This window comes from Acipenser ruthenus, chromosome 43 (genome assembly GCF_902713425.1).
Source record: "Acipenser ruthenus chromosome 43, fAciRut3.2 maternal haplotype, whole genome shotgun sequence".
NCBI classification, from domain to species: Eukaryota; Metazoa; Chordata; class Actinopteri; order Acipenseriformes; family Acipenseridae; genus Acipenser; species Acipenser ruthenus.
Window position 1 is genome coordinate 167,424 of NC_081231.1, and position 19,945 is coordinate 187,368.

The 19,945-nt window shown below is 42.5% G+C and overlaps 2 protein-coding genes across 2 annotated transcripts; one reads left to right on the forward strand and one right to left on the reverse strand.

Annotated features, from left to right (window-relative positions):
* The first annotated feature begins 2,585 nt into the window (after window positions 1-2,585).
* Window positions 2,586-12,587, forward strand: LOC117967771 (fos-related antigen 1-like). Its single transcript, XM_059012051.1, has 4 exons — window positions 2,586-2,997; window positions 6,177-6,452; window positions 9,779-9,886; window positions 10,683-12,587. Exons 1-4 carry the CDS (start codon window positions 2,860-2,862, stop codon window positions 11,193-11,195), a joined length of 1,035 nt encoding a protein of 344 aa, XP_058868034.1. The 5' UTR covers window positions 2,586-2,859; the 3' UTR covers window positions 11,196-12,587.
* A 6-nt stretch (window positions 12,588-12,593) lies between these two features.
* ccdc85b (coiled-coil domain containing 85B) lies at window positions 12,594-17,956 on the reverse strand. The gene is made up of 2 exons (XM_059012052.1): window positions 15,683-17,956; window positions 12,594-15,511 (listed from the first exon to the last, which is right to left on the reverse strand). The coding sequence occupies exon 1, from the start codon at window positions 16,863-16,865 to the stop codon at window positions 16,266-16,268; it is 600 nt and encodes a 199-aa protein (XP_058868035.1). The 5' UTR covers window positions 16,866-17,956; the 3' UTR covers window positions 12,594-15,511; window positions 15,683-16,265.
* Between the last annotated feature and the right edge of the window lie 1,989 nt (window positions 17,957-19,945).

Below are 19,945 nucleotides of genomic sequence, written 5' to 3' on the forward strand. Positions count from 1 at the left end.
ACGGCCGGGGCTCGGTGCCTCTTCATGTGGCTGAGAAGTGAAACCCGGCCAGCGGTGTGTTATCTCCGAGTCACATCCTGCACCAGAGCCTCCACCCCACAGCGCAGTGCCTTTGTGGTCTCTGGCACCATAAATACATCAATGCAAGGGTTTTATATCGTTTAGAATTCATTAAAATAGTCAATACACGCTTGACGTGGCCTGCAGCAGTGAAAGAAACTGTAATATATGCAAAGGTTGTAACTAATTCTTAAAAACAGCGACTTTTCTTCTTCCTGAAGTATTTCTAGTGGTTGATGAGTCGTCAGATTCTCCTGGGATAAAGAGAGCTGGGCGCTGTTTCTGAATTCTCTGTACTCAAATCTATCTATCTATCTATCATTATTATTATTATTATTATTATTATTATTATTATTATTATTATTATTATTTATTTCTTAGCAGACGCCCTTATCCAGGGCGACTTACAGTCGTAAACAAAAATACATTTCTAGAATCACAGTACAAGTATTAATACAATTAAGAGCAAGATAAATACAATGACTATCTATCTATTATTATTATTTATTTATTTCTTAGCAGACGCCCTTATCCAGGGCGACTTACAATTGTTACAAGATATCACATTATTTTTATATACAATTACCCATTTATACAGTTGGGTTTTTACTGGAGCAATCTAGGTAAAGTACCTTGCTCAAGGGTACAGCAGCAGTGTCCCCCCCCCCCCCACCTGGGATTGAACCCACGACCCTCCGGTCAAGAGTCCAGACCCCTAACCACTACTCCACACTGCTGCCCTATCTCTGCCTATCTGTCTATCTATCGATCGATCTGTTTATGTATGTGTCTGTCTATTGAAGAAAAGTAATCGATAAGCTGAAAACTCACTATTTAAATTCTACTCACTGTGTGTGTGTGTATATATATATATATATATATATAGAGAGAGAGAGAGAGAGAGAGAGAGAGAGAGAGAGAGGTGTGTGTGTGTATATATATATATATATATATATATATATATATATATATATATATATATATATATATATTTAGACTGTATTCAACAGTTAATAATATTCAACAGTTTTTAAATTTTTTTAGAAGGCTGTTATTTTAATACCAACACAAACGTATTTACAAAAATAAAGGAGGGGGAGGGAGGGAAGGAGGGGGGGGGAAGGAAAATAATAGAAATCTAGGAAAGAGAGAGCCGGCGAGGACATGCGTAGGGGACGGAAACCCCACCCCCTTTTAACCCCCAAAAGGTGTCACCTGGGGGGCGATCGTCTGGAGACTCCAACGGTCACCTCTGTCACTCTTTCCACGGGCGCAGCCTGCCCTGGCAGAAGAGTTTACCGGCACACCTCAAACCACAGCTGGATACAAAACTCCACGAAGCGCTGCCTCCGGGTCTCTACGCGGATTCGTGTTCTAGAAACCGGGAAAACTGGGCAAACTGGACCTTGGGGGGAAAACGGACTTCAGTATCGTTTCTGTATTACAAGCGTTTGCGAAACATCGCTCCCTCATCCCCCACGCAGAGTCTCAAGATGAATGGCTTCGTTGCCGATCAAGGGTTCGGTTATTGGTGTGTACGGTTGCCTCTGCTCTAAATTGAATGGGATTGTGTCAATATTTGCGAACCTGGGAGTGTGTGTTTGCAACGCGCTTCGTACGCATGCGCATATGTGAGCCGTATTCACGTTTTATTTGTGTGTGATTGTTCTTCTATGAAATCCTTCTCATCCATTTATCGTACTCAGGACTGGGTTTGATTCCTATAAGCAATTATATTTTACTATCAGTTTAACTGCTCTGAGTCGAACTCGCTCTTCAATGTCATTATTCACTGTATAATTTATTGTGCCCTTATCTGAATCTCATCTTATCGCATGTTCTAATGATTGTATTGTGCTTTATAACGGCTCTTATCTGTAATGTGATCTTTTTGTAATGTGATATTTTGTAACAACTGTAAGTCGCCCTGGATAAGGGCGTCTGCTAAGAAATAAATAATAATAATAATAATAATAATAATAATAATAATAATAATAATAATAATAATAATAATAATTCTCAAACTTAAGCCAATACAACATGCCTCGTTCTCAAAATATGTCTCGTCTAGAAACGGGACTGGCTTAGGTTTCGATTTACCAGTTTGGTTTATATTTATAGTTTATAGTGAAAAACAAAACGAAAGCGTGAATGTTTTCTTCCACGTCCGCAGTCTGTATTGCTGGAAACTGAGGAGGCTGGCTGAGAGATTTAATGTAAAAATGGTGTTTTGTTTTTTTTTAAAACGACGAATGAATGTATGGAAACGAACCCTCATACAGTAAATGCAGCGCGTACCAGAGAACGGAGGAATCCCGGAGACCCGAAGGAAACTCTCCATATATGGGCATGTACGTCACACGCGGGCTATCAGTGGAGCGTACCATTTTACACAATGAGGGGTACTGCTTTTTGTAGAAGTAGGGTTTAAAAGCGAAGACTTTCTCCTAAAGTTAGACAATTATGGTGGCTTGAAAATTAGCCTGTCGCGTAATTTTTAATTAATAAAAGTCGTATTCAGGCGAGTTTTTTTTTCTTTTAAAGGCGTGTTTTGATGCGCGCCTCCCCCTCCCTGATGTCGTGTTTCAATCGTCCTACACACTTCTCCATTCATAAAAAAGAGCCGGCTTGCGAAGTGACTCAGACGTCGTCGGTGACATCAGTGAATACATCGAAAAAAGGGAAAAACTATTTCAAGAAAGAAGAGCGTTATATATATATATATTTCGGAGTGGAAAAGTTTTAAAAATTTCGGGTGGGTGAAAAACTACGCCAAAGAGAAGGTTTACCTGTGAGAATATGTTTCGCGGTTATAGCGGGCACTACGGCGGCGGTAGCGGTTCTGAATACGCCGGTGCTGGAGAGAGGAGCGACGAGAGCGGCGCTGGGAGTCTGAACGTTTCAACCACGACGTCACAGCAGCAACAGCAACAACAGGTAAGGGCTTTTTACCTGTCTCACTCCGCACGCGGAAATCGGGCTGAGTGATGTACCTGTCCCGCAGGTATCCAGACTTTCACGTGACAAATCTAGAGAGGAGAGTGCCTTACAATAAACTTACAATATTGACGCTTACAGACGCCCCCCCCCTGTTTTAAAAGTATTTCTTATTAATTGGAAGACTAAGTAATGAATCAATCTATCTATCTATCTATCTATCTATCTATCTATCTATCTATCTATCTATCTATCTGTCTATCTATCTTTTCTGTATGTATGTATGTATGTATGTGTGTCACGAGGTGACTCGTTGATTTGTTATAATTTTTAATCACATTATTATTATTATTATTATTATTATTATTATTATTATTATTATTATTATTATTATTATTATTATTATTATTATTATTATTATCACGATTTATCTAAGTTGTGAGTAATGTGTGGCCAACGGCGTGCGCCTGGTCACGTATGTATGTGTGTGTGTGTGTGTGTGTGTGTGTGTGTGTGTGTGTGTGTGTGTGTGTATGTGTGTGTGTGTGTATGTATTATTTCTCTCTTAGCAGACACCCTTATCCAGGGCGACTTACAATTGTTACAAGATATCACATTATTTTTACATACAATTACCCATTTATACAGTTGGGTTTTTACTAGAGCAATCTAGGTAAAGTACCTTGCTCAAGGGTACAGCAGCAGTGTCCCCCACCTGGGATTGAACCCACGACCCTCTAGTAAAGAGTATGTATGTATGTATGTATGTATGTATGAATGAATGAGTCTCACTGTAAAACCAAAGAACGCGTGACGCGTTTAATATCTAAACGGGACGCGTGTATTAAAATAGAAACGTTCTATTCCTAAACAGCGGTGTTTATACGTCATCAGGCGTCACGCTGGTGTTCAGTCATTTGGAACTCTAAATAATTGTTCAGCGTTCTGCGTTTTTTTAAAATCTGTTAATCTGTTTTTGCTCATTTGATTTTAAACACCAGCCCGGTTATAAACGCGTACACATGTCTAAAAAAAAAAAAAAAGTGTTTCAAATTCTAAAGACGTCCAAAGAGTTTACAAAATAAACTGTTTTGAAATCCTTTCTAGAATGAGAAACGCGGTGACGTGTTTGAAAAGTGTTTACAAAATAGTCAAGTTTAAACACGCGGGTCTTGCAGTGATATCCTGACTAAATGCATGTCATAGGAATGGATTGAATGATAATGGACAGATTCTATGCTCCGGCCAATGGCTGTACGATGTCGCAGGGCTGCGGTTGGATTACAATGACCACAGGAGGAATATATGCGGGTCTCGGGTGATTTGAATAACCAGCGCACTCTGCACAGGTACCAGAGAAGCGCCAGACAGACAGTGTGCCGTGCACCTGGGCCCGCTGTCTGCATTGCGGCTTTACTACAGAACCACTCCCTGTATTAACCAAGGAATCAACTGAAAGACTACGAGATCTATTCAATTGATCTAAACAGTGTCGAATCTAAGCCAGGGGTTGAAATAAGACTCCTATTGCACAGCAGTGTGATCCATTCCAGGTTTTACAGCTACCAGCTTGATCAGCCCCCAGTGTGTCTAGCTAACAAGCTCAGGTGTGTCTGATTATTAAACTCCCAGTGAAAGCAGGACTGGATCACACTGCTGTGCAACGGGAGTCTGATTCCCGTCTCTGTAAATAAACTCAAGTTCACTGTAACATTTTATAAGCAACTTGAACTCTGCCACTTGTTAGGAGCCGAGAACACTTTTAAAAAGTTTTAATTAAACAAATCGTTATTTCAGTGAAGGGTCTGGTTCAGTGATTGAGAGCTCAGTTGGAATGGAAACCAGCAGACACAGCAGAGGGGGCCCCGGGACCGGGGTGTGGACCCCTCCTCTAGAGCCTTCACTGGTCAGACGGATTTGTTTTTGAAATGGTTTAATTGGAAATAATCGTGACTCAGCTGGACTTTCCCACTTCGTGTGTGTGTCTGAGCGGGTGGGTCTGTCTGTCTGTCGGAGCGGATCTGTGTGTCTGAGCACAGGAAGTAATGATAGCGTATTATTTATTTATTTATTTATTTATTTATTTATTTATTAGCAGACGCCCTTATCCAGGGCGACTTACAATTGTTACAAGATATCACATTATTTTTACATACAATTCCCCATTTATACAGTTGGGTTTTTACTAGAGCAATCTAGGTAAAGTACCTTGCTCAAGGGTACAGCAGCAGTGTCCCCCACCTGGGATTGAACCCACGACCCTCCGGTCAAGAGTCCAGAGCCCTAACCACTACTCCACACTGCTGCCTGCCTGCCTATCTATCTAGATATCTATCTATGTATCTATCTATCTGTATATATATATATATATATATATATATATATATATATATATATATATATATATATATATATATAATCAATGTCCTATATTATTTAGTCCTTTAGCGGACGCTTTTATCCAAAGTGACTTACAGAGACTAGGGGGGTGAACTCTGCATCATCAACAACTGCTGCTGCCTCTGCAGAGTCACTTCCAATAGGAGCTCGTTTGTTTCACGTTTCATCCGACAGATACACTCTTGGAACAAATATGTTGAATGTACCACAGTTCTGAGTTCATACAGGGACAACACCATTTCTGTGTTCAAATTAACCAAGCACAACACGATAATGTGCCTTTCTTACACAATACTGTATTTAGTCACACAGACTTGTGTGGATATACAGAGCGCTGTGCAGATCCATCGGAGCACCTGCAGGTGTGTCATCGATCTCCTTTATAGACCCGCCTGCATGAAAACACCTCTGGGTGTGAGAATCTTAATTTCCGCTCAGTAATCTATAGAAAGAACAGCTGCTCCTGTGTGAAAATGCGTCAGACCTCTTTGGGTTTTTAAATTAGGTAAAGAACTTCTTAAAAAAGGTCTCGTGCGTTTTATCATCTGCGGCTGCGCGTACCTTTTCTCTTGCGGTTTTAAATTGCACGTGTGTGTGTGCGTGCGTGCGTGTGCGTGCGTGCGTGCGTGCGTGGTCTATTAAAGCCGTCAATTAAATGAGACGATCACAATATTTATTTTTTAATTCAGATTTTGCTGCTGGATATATAGGTACAATTCAGTACAGTATTATTATTATTATTATTTTTATTGTGACTAACACAGAGTCTTGCTTTCCAGAAGTTCAGTCTTGAAGCGCGGTCTGGCGCTGGTCAGTTTGTCCCCAGTCTGAATGCAATCGCCAGCAGCCAGGAGCTGCAGTGGATGGTACAGCCCGCTGGATTCAGCACCACTGTGTCCGGACAGCTCCCGCGCTCCCTGCCCTACTCCCCCCTCGCCCACTCCTCCGCCCCCCGCCTTCAAGCCGCTCATCCCCAGCCCCGGTTCCCCGGCTCGGGCCGGCAGGGAGTGATCCGGACCACGGGGTTCACTGGACGCAAGAGGCACGACGACCACGTGAGTCCTTTTAAACTTTTTTTTATTTTAATATTCTACGGATACTCGTTTTATTTATTATTATTATTATTAGTTTATTTAACGCCTTTATCCAAGGCGACTTACAGAGACTAGGGTGTGTGAACTATGCATCAGCTGCAGAGTCACTTACAACTACGTCTCACCCGAAAGACGGAGCACAAGGAGGTGAAGTGACTTGCTCAGGGTCACACAGCCAGTCAGTGGCTGAGGTGGGATTTGAACCGGGGACCTCCTGGTTACAAGACCTTTTCTTTAACCACTGGACCACACAGCCTCCTTATTTGTATCCTGAACTGTCTATTAAAATACGCTTTCTACTTTTATTTATTTATTTATTTATTTGACTAAGGCATTCAGAAATTGACTTCTGCATTGACGTTCTATTTTAATAGTCGAAACATGGTCTTAATACCGCCGCCCTAAAATGTATAACCCCATTTTTCTTGAGACCCAGTTTCAAGCTTGAAAGGCCGCTGTTGGTGAACTGTCGGTTTAAATTATGAGCGCGGCTATTGTCCAAAATGCTGAGTCACACAGGGCTTTGTTTTTTAAATGGTTTAATTGGAAATAATCGTGACTCAGCTGGACTTTCCCACTTCGTGTGTGTGTCTGAGCGGGTGGGTCTGTCTGTCTGTCGGAGCGGGTCTGTGTGTCTGAGCACAGGAAGTAATGATAGCGTATTATTATTATTTATTTCTTAGCAGACGCCCTTATCCAGGGCGACTTACAATTGTTACAAGATATCACATTATTTTTACATACAATTACCCATTTATACAGTTGGGTTTTTACTGGAGCAATCTAGGTAAAGTACCTTGCTCAAGGGTACAGCAGCAGTGTCCCCCCACCTGGGATTGAACCCACGACCCTCCGGTCAAGAGTCCAGAGCCCTGACCACTACTCCACACTGCTTGCCCTAACCGGAGAACGCGCTTGTTAATCACACTAGTTGCTGTGAAAGGCCTGCTTTGGCTAACAGAACGCTTCCGCGCATGTCACCTTGTCCGTGTAGTTTTGAAAGAAACACACAACACCGCAAACGTGTATATTCAATGTAGAGAGAGAGAGAGAAAGAGAGAGAGACGGAGGGAGGGAGGGATGGTTCACTTCCCTGGAATGCGAGGATCACTCCTTCCCGTTTCCTCTCCCTCGCCCCGCGCTAATTCAAGTGGAATGCCGTTCGCAAAGACAGGAAGCGGCCCGTCAGGTGACTCACGAACCGCACACGCTGAGTCACCTTTACGTTTCGCTGACTCATCGTCAGTATTGGCACCGTCTGTCCCTGGCCGGACAGTTCTGCACGGTCTTCGTGGTCCAGCGTGGACTTGACTTGCAATAAAAACGATAGCGCGCGTTGGTGTCACATGGTAGACAAAAACGTTGTGTGTGTGTGTGCGTGTGTGTGTGCGTGTGTGTGTGTGTGTGTGTGTGCGTGTGTGTGTGTGTGTGTGTGTGTGTGCGTGTGTGTGTGTGTGTGTGTGTGTGTTTAATGGTTCGTAGCGATTTTTGGTAATATTTTCTTTGGAGAAACATTCTATATATATATATATATATATAGCTCAGAGCCAGCTGCCCAACGTTTCGATATGTTGTACTTATCTTTCTCAAGGGAGCCTGTGTTTGAATCAATACATTGGAGGTATTTATAGGTTTTTGACGGTATATATATAATGTGCGTGTATATATAAGTATATATCTCTGGATCGATAGTAATTGTTTGCAATTATTTTATTGCTGCATTGTTATTTTATTGAGTACGGTCTATGTAGATATCTCTTTGTATTATTGCTGCACTATCGAGATGAGTCTGTGTCTGGCCCTGCCTTCGGGCACACCGTGATGAAACTAAACTAAACGGACACGCTGTGTAGCCGATTCTGAGCCTCACCGCTTTGCACAGCACGGCCCTTCCCGTTTTACTAAACCATCTGAATAGCAATGCTGACACACCGTACAAAGACAAGCGAGAAGCAAGCCACAGTCCAGCTCTGTGTTGTGCAAGCCTACTTCAAACCGTACAGAGAGGTACTGCCTGCGCCCTGTATCAACGCCTCGCCGGTCCCAGCGGTTAGAGAAAAGGGGGTCTATACCAGGAGGTTCAAATCCCGGCTCAGCCACTGACTCCCTGTGTGTGTGTGTGTGTGTGTGTGTGTGTGTGTGTGTGACCCTGAGCAAGTCACTTCACCTCCTTGCGCTCCGTCCTTCGGATGAGACGTAAAACAAACGAGCTCCTATTGGAAGTGACTCTGCAGCAGCAGCAGCAGTTGCTGATGAAGCAGAGTTCACCCTCCTAGTCTCTGTGAGTCACTTTGGATAAAAGCGTCTGCTAAATTACTTGGTGATGCAATAGCCCATAACTGTGCCCGGTCTGTTTTAATATTTGATTAATCGGGTAACCGCACCTGAATGAATGTGCACTGCAGACTGCTGCTGACTCACCGGGGTGGCGTCTGTGTGCCTCCTCCCTTTAGTCTGCCTGTCTGTCTCTCTGTCTGTCTGTCTGTCTGTCTGTGAGATTGAGCCATTCCTCCAGGCAGTGTAGTGACAGGTTACTCCCACAGGAGGGCAGTGCCCCACAGTAATGTCTCTGCCGCCACACTGACACACGCGCGCATGTTAGTTTATAGGCAGATTCTGCGCAGAATGATCTCCGTGAACGCACCCATAGTGTTCATCGGGAGTTTGCATTGACTCCCGTGCAGTATAGATGTCCTGGATGCGTCTAGCGCTGTCTGGATGCATCTAACGCTGTCTGAATGCACCTAACGCTGTCTGGATGCATCTAACGCTGTCTGAATGTATCTAACGCTGTCTGGATGCATCTAACGCTGTCTGAATGTATCTAGCCCTGTCTGAATGCATCTAACGCTGTCTGAATGCATCTAACGGTTTCTGAATGCATCTAGCGCTGTCTGGATGTATCTAGCGCTGTCTGAATGCATCTAACGCTGTCTGAATGCATCTAGCGCTGTCTGGATGTATCTAGCCCTGTCTGAATGCATCTAACGCTGTCTGAATGCATCTAACGCTGTCTGAATGCATCTAGCGCTGTCTGGATGTATCTAACCCTGTCTGAATGCATCTAACGCTGTCTGAATGCATCTAACGCTGTCTGAATGCATCTAGCGCTGTCTGAATGCATCTAACGCTGTCTGGATGCAGCTAGTGATATTGTGTAATGACACTTTATAACAGCTGTTAGTCGCCCTGGATAAGGTCGTCTGCTAAAAAAACAAATAAATACTAATAATTTAGTGCTGTCTCCACGCCTCTAGCACGGTTTGACTGTTTGTTTTTTTTGGCAGCTGTGCCCAGAGGAGGCGGAGAGGCGGCGGGTGAGGAGAGAACGGAACAAGCTGGCGGCGGCCAAGTGTCGAAACCGGCGACGGGAGCTCACCGACACCCTGCAGACCGTGAGTAACGGCAAGAGGCATTCACTGCTAGTTTATCAAATAGACAAAAAAAAAAAAAGAAGTTTCTTTTTTTTGTGCAAAACTCTAACAAAGCAACTAAACGCTTTTTTTAAAAAACTCTGTATTTAACTACATCTATTTTAGGGATGGGAATCAGACTCCCGCTGCACAGCAGTGTGATCCAGTCCTGGTTTCACTAGGAGTTTAATAATCAGACACACCTGAGCTTGTTAGCTAGACACACTGGGGGGGGCTGATCAAGCTGGTAGCAGTAAAACCTGGACTGGATCACACTGCTGTGCAACAGGAGTCTGATTTACACCACTGCTGTTTTATAATGATGTATTTTAAAACCAAGGTTCATTTCTCAGCCTGGTATTTCCAGTTGTTACCACCAGGTGTCATAAAGCATAGAGAAGCATTGTAAAGCGCAGAGAGGTCTGGTAAAGCATAGGGAAGCATTGTAAAGCACAGAGAGGTCTGGTAAAGCATAGGGAAGCATTGTAAAGCACAGAGAGGTCTGGTAAAGCATAGGGAAGCATTGTAAAGCACAGAGAGGTCTGGTAAAGCATAGGGAAGCATCGTAAAGCACAGAGAGGTCTGGTAAAGCATATCAAAACTAGATTTGCAGAATTATCAGTTACATTTAGACTTCACATTTGCGGCGAACAAAATTACAGAGAGGTCTGGTAAAACAGATTAAAAAACAACAAACCAGGGTAAACTATTATGCACAGTAGAACCATGGAGACTGTGCTGAGGGAGACGCTCACTGTGATCCCCCCGTCCCTCTCAGGAGACCGAGAAGCTGGAAAGCGACAAAGCCTCCCTGCAGAAGGAGGTCTCCGAGCTGGAGAAGGAGAAGGAGAAGCTGGAGCTGGTGCTGCAGGCTCACCGGCCCATCTGCAAGATCCCCGAGTCGGAGACGGACTCCGAGCGGAACCCCGAACCCTGGGGAGCGGACAGGACAGAGCCGGCTGACCTCTCCATCACCCGCAGGGACCGGACAGCAGCATCTCGGAAAAAAACGCCCCTCCCTTTCTCTCGACTGCCCCCCTCGATCGAGGAGCCCGACGCCCTCCACACCCCCACTCTGATCACCACCCCCTCCCTCACCCCCTTCACCGCCAGCCTGGTGTTCACCTACCCCAGCGCCCCCCTGGACGCCCTCCCCTCCTCCTCCTCCTCGTCCTCCGCCCCGCCCCCCCTCGGAGAGGCCTGTGCTGTGGCTCACCGGCGCAGCAGCAGCAGCAGCAGTGGAGACCAGGCCTCCGATTCACTCAGCTCTCCCACACTGCTGGCTCTCTGAGCCCCGCCCCCGAGGGGAGGAGCCTGCGAGTGTGGGAGGCAGAGTCATAGATGACCAACCCAAAGTGACCCAGAGATAAAGAGAATGAGTGGACCAATGGATTAATGGATGGTTGAGAGTTGGAAATGCATTGAATTCAATGAAATGTGCCTCCTAATATATATATATGTGTGTGTGTATAGCTGCAGTCTGCTAAAATTAAAAAAAAAACTAAACGAAAAGGGCTTTTGTTCAGAAACGTCCTGAAATAAATCATTGTTTTAATCGTTTAACCGTTAACAATTGTTTTTTTTGTTTTAATTTTATTTTTTATATACATTTCTGTATCTGAATTCACACGAGTGGTAATGACAATTCACAAGGCGAGTTTGTGCTGGGTTGTTTGAGTTCAGTCTAGTCCAGGGGTCTCCAAACCTGCTCCTGGAGAGCCCCTTATCCAGCACGTTTTCTAGGTGTCTTTACATCATCCAGTGTCTGAAGACCTGGAGCACCTGTTCATCTTGACTAATTAAGCCAATAACTGGTTCCATTGAGTAACCGAGGGATTGGTTGAAACGGAAACCAGCAGCCCCAGTAGCTCACCAGGACCAGGTTTGGAGACTCCTGCTCTAGTAGTGAATTCGAAATCCCTTCTGCGTTTGCTACTGTACGCACTTCAGCACTAATCCAAAAATCAACTGATGAATCATTCTGATGCTGTATCTACCAGAGGCAGAGATTTAAAGGAGAGGCTTCAGGTTGTCTCTATGTGATACATGCTATATCAGGCATGCGATATATACTATGTCAGATATGTGATACATGCTATATCATGCATGTGATATATACTGTGTCAGATATGTGATACATGCTATATCAGGCATGTGATATATATACTATGTCAGATATGTGATACATGCTATATCAGGCATGTGATATATACTATGTCAGATATGTGATACATGCTATATCAGAAAGTGGATGCTACATATTTATTATTGTTTGTGATTCATTTCAATGAGATTGAACACTTTGTCAGTTTCTCATATTTGATGGCATGCTATTTTTTTTTAAATTTAATTTGTATTTGTATGCTTCTCTAAATAAGCTAAGGATCACTGAAATCCTGATGGTTGTAAGTTTAAGAATAAGTCCTTCTCTTCATAACATGCATTTCTACCACATGATACATTATGACACTTCAAAAAAAGTTGTATGTATTTATCCCAGCGATTCCAAGCATGTTTTGAGATGTACAATTATATACTGTATGTGTCCACATTGAAATGAGACTATAGATAGATATATATTGGTGATAAAAAATATTTTTATATAATTTATTTTTAGAGAAAAAATTATATATATAATGTCTGTGTGTTTGAAAATGTTTCAGACAATAAATGAACAGAAACAATCAAATGTTTGTGGATATATATTTACTTATATACAGCTCTGGAAAAAATTAAGAGACCACTGCAAAATTATCAGTTTCTCTGGTTTTACTATTTATAGGTATGTGTTTGGGTAAAATGAACATTTTTGTTTTATTCTATAAACTACTGACAACATTTCTCCCAAATTCCAAATAAAAATATTGTCATTTAGAGCATGCATTTGCAGAAAATGACAACTGGTCAAAATAACAGGACAATGCTCCATGCCACACAGCCAGGTCAATCAAGGTGTGGATGGAGGACCACCAGATCAAGACCCTGTCATGGCCAGCCCAATCTCCAGACCTGAACCCCATTGAAAACCTCTGGAATGTGATCAAGAGGAAGATGGAGGGTCACAAGCCATCAAACAAAGCCGAGCTGCTTGAATTTTTGCGCCAGGAGTGGCATAAAGTCACCCAACATCAATGTGAAAGACTGGTGGAGAGCATGTCAAGACGCATGAAAGCTATGCTTGAAAATCAGGGTTATTCCACCAAATATTGATTTCTGAACTCTTCCTAAGTTAAAACATTAGTATTGTGTTGTTTAAAAATGAATATGAACTTATTTTCTTTGCATTATTCGAGGTCTGACAACACTGCATCTTTTTTGTTATTCTGCAAATGCATGCTCTAAATGACAATATTTTTATTTGGAATTTGGGAGAAATGTTGTCAATAGTTTATAGAATAAAACAAAAATGTTCATTTTACCCAAACACATACCTATAAATAGTAAAACCAGAGAAACTGATAATTTTGCAGTGGTCTCTTAATTTTTTCCAGAGCTGTATATGTGTGTGTTTAATTTTTTTAAAAAACGGTTATATTTGGGATAAACTTTTTACATTATTGTGAGGCAGTGTGATCCAGTGGTTAAAGTCCAGAGCTTGTAACCAGAGGCGAATTATTATCCAATCTGCTTTTAAAACACTCGGGGGCTTGCCGTGGATTGGTACTCTGTTGTAAAGGTGAGGGAAGGACAGTTGTTTTTTTTTTTTCCTCGTGTTTTAAAATCAACCCACTTGTGAATGGATTTATGTAACGACTGCTGAGCGAGGCTTCTCGAAGGAAGTTCAGAGTAAGACTCCGGTCGGATGCAGTGTCTTTATTTTTTTTCCAGGATGTTGTTTTGGGTGCGGTTCCTTGGTTTTTCCTCAGGAATTCCTGTGAGGAATAAACCGGGCCGACCAGCGCCATGACATCACGGGAAGTTCACTTCCTGTCCACACAGGAACCATCTTCCTGCCCAGCTGTGTATGCAGATTTCCACACGGTCCTGGGACCGGGTGAAGCCATGAAGTCACTTTGTAATTTGCAGATCATATATATTTGAAATAATATATACAGCTCTGGAAAAAACTAAGAGACCACCGCAAAATTATCAGTTTCTCTGGTTTTACTATTTATAGGTATGTGTTTGGGTAAAATGAACATTTTTGTTTTATTCTATAAACTACTGACAACATTTCTCCTAAATTCCAAATAAAAATATTGTCATTTAGAGCATTTATTTGCAGAAAATGACAACTGGTCAAATAAAACAAAAAAAGATGCAGTGTTGTCAGACCTCGAATAATGCAAAGAAAATAAGTTCATATTCATTTTTAAACAACACAATACTAATGTTTTAACTTAGGAAGAGTCCCAGAAATCAATATTTGGTGGAATAACCCTGATTTTCAAGCACAGCCTTCATGCGTCTTGACATGCTCTCCGCCAGTCTTTCACATTGATGTTGGGTGACTTTATGCCACTCCTGGCGCAAAAATTCAAGCAGTTCGGCTTTGTTTGATGGCTTGTGACCATCCATCTTCCTCTTGATCACATTCCAGAGGTTTTCAATGGGGTTCAGGTCTGGAGATTGGGCTGGCCATGACAGGGTCTTGATCTGGTGGTCCTCCATCCACACCTTGATTGACCTGGCTGTGTGGCATGGAGCATTGTCCTGCTGGAAAAACCAAATCCTCAGAGTTGGGGAACATTGTCAGAGCAGAAGGAAGCAAGTTTTCTTCCAGGACAACCTTGTACTTGGCTGTGCTCTTTCTCTTGCTGTTGTAAATGAATTGCATGTGCGGCCTATTAAAGTCATCAATTAAATCAGACCATCGCTAATTTGCCTCTTTTGACAATTTTCCCCCAGATTTCCAGTCCCAGAGGTTTGATTTCATCTGCACAGCAAATTAAAACTACAGAAGCAACGGGGCGCTTGAATACATTTGCACAGTGCTGTATACTGGCTTCTAATGTGCAGTTTCGAAAGAAACACACGTATTTTCATTTTAAATCAACACATCAGATATTAAAGAAAGCTCTCTTTGCAACACGTGCTTTTAAGGTTCACCCAGCGGGTGAAATTGCTCCCACCCGCTTCAGGGCCTTTGTGTATTAACCAATCAGCTGCTTGTTCCTATTGACTGACATGCTTTGCAGCCAATAAGAGGCTCTGACCCTAAAGACACCGAAATGTGATTGGCGGGCATCTAGAATTAAATCTCACACCTCATACAGTATAAAGATGCATTCATCATATTTTTTTTTATTGTAAAGACAGAATATGATTCAAATTGATTTTAAATAAAAGGTGATATGCAAAATTGAAAAAACAGAAACTAACACAATTTATAATATAACTGAGGGTAGCTTAAACCAACCTAAATAGTTTGACGTTATTTCACAATTAGCCAGATTCACCTTAATTGTCATTTCTAAAAACGTACTGCCTGCTGTCTAATGGCAAATGCGCTCTCCACAGCAGATTAGAGTACTGGGATGGGAATCAGACTCCCGCTGCACAGCAGTGTGATCCAGTCCTGGTTTCACTGGGAGTTTAATAATCAGACACACCTGAGCTTGTTAGCTAGACACACTGGGGGGCTGATCAAGCTGGTAGCAGTAAAACCTGGACTGGATCACACTGCGGTGCAATAGGAGTCTTGCAGGGCTGGGAATCAGACTCCCGTTGCACAGCAGTATGATCCAGTCCTGGTTTCACTGGGAGTTTAATAATCAGACACACCTGAGCTTGTTAGCTAGACACACTGGGGGCTGATCAAGCTGGTAGCAGTGAAACCTGGAATGGATCACCCTGCTGTGCGATAGGACTGCTCTACACAGTGTTTGCAAAATGTTCCCAGTTAAATGCTAGTCTGGAAATGACAGAGGAGATGACTTTCCTTTGAAAGGCCGGTGCGCTTGCAGAAAGCGAGGCTTGCGGCGTTTGAGCAGCTGCAGCTGATACGGTCACAGCACTGGGATACATAACACAACATAAACCACATTGGAAAAATAACTCGGTTTCTTCAGCGAGGGTAGCGAGCTTTATCTATCATTTTTAAAATGCACGAAATAAAATGCACCCCCGACCCCCCCCCCCCCCCCCCAACAAACAAACAAACAAATATATATATATATACATTTTTTTCCCCCAGTAGTGCACACGACCTCCCCCCTCGATAGACAGTCTCTCTGGTCACCTGCTAAGAACTACAGACACCATTTTTAAAAAGCTGTTTGCTTTTTTCTCAACGCGTTCTTCAGATATTCCAGCGTTATATTAAAACCAATAGCTGCTTGTTCTTCTTAGTTGTGTTTTTATGTTATTATTATTATTATTATTATTATTATTATTATTATTATTATTATTATTATTATGTTCAGTCATCCGGTGAACACACAATATGCAGCTGATCTGGACTTCCAACGCTGCCGGTACTCGAACTGCCGTCCCCGAAATCCCGAGCCAAACACGGCAGGTTGAGTTCCGACGACCCGGCCGGGCTGTTGTCGCTTCGGCTCACACACTCCTCTTCCAGAACCAAGCACAGCTCCTTGAGGTCCAAATTCTCCTTGACCAGCCCTTCCTGGAGGCGTTCGAGCTCGGCCAGCTTCTTCAAGAAGCCCGCAAGGTCTTCCCGCATCACCTTGGAGGCGTGCTGGCCGAAGAGCTGCCACTCTCTGGACAGCTTTTTCACTTTGAGCCGGTCGTCGTCGAGGAAACAGCACAGGTCCCGGAGCTCCAGGTTCTCCTCCTGCAGCCGCTGGTTGACCACCTTGAGCTCTCGTATCTCCAGCAGGTGTTCTTGCAGTTGCTTGTTGACCTCTTTTATAAGCCGACCCCGCTGGATGAGGGTGGAGATCTTATCCGATTCCTCTTTTCTCAAACGCTGGACCAGAAATTCTTTGCTGCACGCCAACAAGTCGTCGTCTGTCATTTTAGAAAGCTCCCGGTTCAAAACTTCACTGTCGCTTCCCATCTTTATATCTGATATTTTTTTTAAAAAAAAATCTGTATTTCCAGTTGATGAAAGTCAAAATAAGACCCCCCCCCCCCAAAAAAACCGTCTTTATTTTAATTCTTTATTATTTATTTCTTAGCAGAAATAATTCAGTTAACAATGTGCATTTATTACACTGTTGTCTTTTATTTATTTAAGCACATTTATATACAGTAATAATAATTGGTCGTTTTTGTATTAAAGCCCCGACCTCTATTTAAAGGCAGCGCCGCATCATCCTGCGCTCCGCTGGCGTTGTGGCTCGTTGTCTTTTCCCTCATGTATCAAACGCTATCCGGGGAAATTCAAATCTGGGTGGTGAAGATTTGACGGCGACAGACAGCGATTGAACTGACACACGCCTGTATTATCTGTTCGGCTGTAATCCGGTTTGCCTTCATAGGAATCGTGCAATAATATGAATATAAAAATAATCCGTAGGTATAGGCTATCCGCCAAGGTGTTAAAACAAAACAAAATGTAGAGAATATTATGATTTCCTTTTAAAATGTGTCCAGTCCTCCTTTGAAAAGCGACAGAAATCCGCCGGTGAACGCACCTTACGATGCTATTTTCCAAGATTTTTTTTTTTAAAAAAAATAATAATATATAATGTTTTACAATCAAATCCAGCAGCCGCCGCTGTGTGTTTTCTGCCCTTCTGGTTTGTATAGCGCATCAAAAATAAAAAAGATCTCGCCAGAGTGTTGCAACACTATTAGGACGTCCCAAATTTGCTCAGCTTTCGAGAAATCAGCATTTTTTTTGTTCACGGCAGCGCACACACACACACACACACAACGACAGCTAATGCCCAGTGCAACGTCCTCCTTGTAAAAATAGGTCAGATGCGTAAATTATTAGGCTATTATTATTATTATTATTATTATTATTATTATTATTATTATTATTATTATTATTATTATTATTATTATTAATAATAATATTATGAACGGTTTGCAGCTATTTTTTCGTCTGTGGAAACCCCCTCGGGTCGTGTGTTTTTTACCTAAACCTAGCCCAGTTGCTCCACTCCGTATGATAAAAAAAGAAGGATGACGTCACAGCGAAAAATACACTAAAAAAACAATCTCTCTCTCTCTCTCTCTCTCTCTGTGTCTCTCTCTCTCTCTCTCTCTCCCCCCCCCCCCCTCGGCGTACATCCTTCCTTCATCCGCGGCGCCTATTGTTCCCAGCACCGCCAGTACAATACAGGGAGGGACGGAGGGACCCCGGCCCATTGTGTCGAATTATAAAGCGGTTAAGACCCCCCCCCCCCCTGCACCCCCCCGCGCTACACCAGCAAAACCCGTTTCATTGTTTAACTGCGATGCTGAAATAATGTATCCTTTTGACTGGACTCATTGGACAGAAACTATAATTCAAATGCACTTAAAAAAAAAAATCTAGTCTAGTAGTATGTTGCGCCTCGTCTGTATTTTGGAGCAGGGGTGTGGGGGGGGACGACCAAATCACGATCCTGCAGGGCGATTCCAGTCCTGGTCTTTGTTCCAAACCTTGTTCTGAATTATTTAATTGAACCAATTAAAGCTTCACCCGCCCAGACCCTCAAGTCGTTCATTCTCTCGTTTTACTTGTTAAACCCAGGAGTGGAATTACGCTCCAGGACCGGGATTGGACATCCCCGTTTTAGAGCATTGTCGTATTGGATCCGGATCAAATCCCGGTTGAGAATCCAGTCCGGGTTTTAAAATCGCCGCTACAGGTAAAAGTAGACCATTCTTGCCTAGCTAACCCGCTCCTTCAATGGATCTATGTTTGTATTATATAAGGCGACACAATCACGCATATACGATTCTGTATCCCTTCTATATAGTGTTGTGCAACTTGAAATGTATTTACGTCTGGCTTTTTGAAAGAAAGTCGTTCATTTTACTTTTTTTTTACATGGTCTCGTCCCGGTTTGAAAATATAACCAAATTATTATTATTATTATTATTATTATTATTATTATTATTATTAATAATAATAATAATAATAATAATAATAATAATAATAATAATAATAATAATAATAATAATAATAATAATAATAATACACTTTTGTAGTAGTCGAAGTATTACAGTCCATATGATTATTATAATTATTATGAATCATTTTTATTGACTTTAAATTACAAACGTAATTTTCTTAAACAGATAATCTGTTGCAACACAAATGTCGTTTTTTTTTTAAAACCTCATCCCTTCTCGCTCTCCAAACTCTTAAATCCACCCATTTGTCCAAACGTTTCGAAGTGTAAACGTCAAAGCGATAACCAATAACATTACCATAATAAACGAGGGTTTTTAAAATAGGGATAACGGCAGAGTACAAACATGTTTTATTTTCTATTATGTTCTGGTTAATCCACATCCGCAGCGGGCTCTATTTACATTTGCTCACCGCGCGCATCTGTCATGACGTTTAGCGGCAGACCAGAAGTCTGTTGTATCTGATTACCAGGCGGTGGTGACAGACGCTATTGTTAAAGGGAGAGAAAGCGACAGAGGGGCTGGCAGTGAATATCGACAGACATCCTTCCCGACAGGAAACAGAGCTCCACCCTCAACACTGCAGAGCTGTATAGAGGTCTATAGGAAAGAGAGCTCCACCCTCAACACTGCAGAGCTGTATAGAGGTCTATAGGAAAGAGAACTCCACTCTCAACACTGCAGAGCTGTATAGAGGTCTATAGGAAAGAGAACTCCACTCTCAACACTGCAGAGCTGTATAGAGGTCTATAGGAAAGAGAACTCCACTCTCAACACTGCAGAGCTGTATAGAGGTCTATAGGAAAGAGAACTCCACTCTCAATACTGCAGAGCTGTATAGAGGTCTATAGGAAAGAGAGCTCCTCTCTCAACACTGCAGAGCTGTATAGAGGTCTATAGGAAAGAGAACTCCACTCTCAACACTGCAGAGCTGTATAGAGGTCTATAGGAAAGAGAGCTCCACTCTCAATACTGCAGAACTGTATAGAGGTCTATAGGAAAGAGAGCTCCACTCTCAATACTGCAGAACTGTATAGAGGTCTATAGGAAAGAGAGCTCCACTCT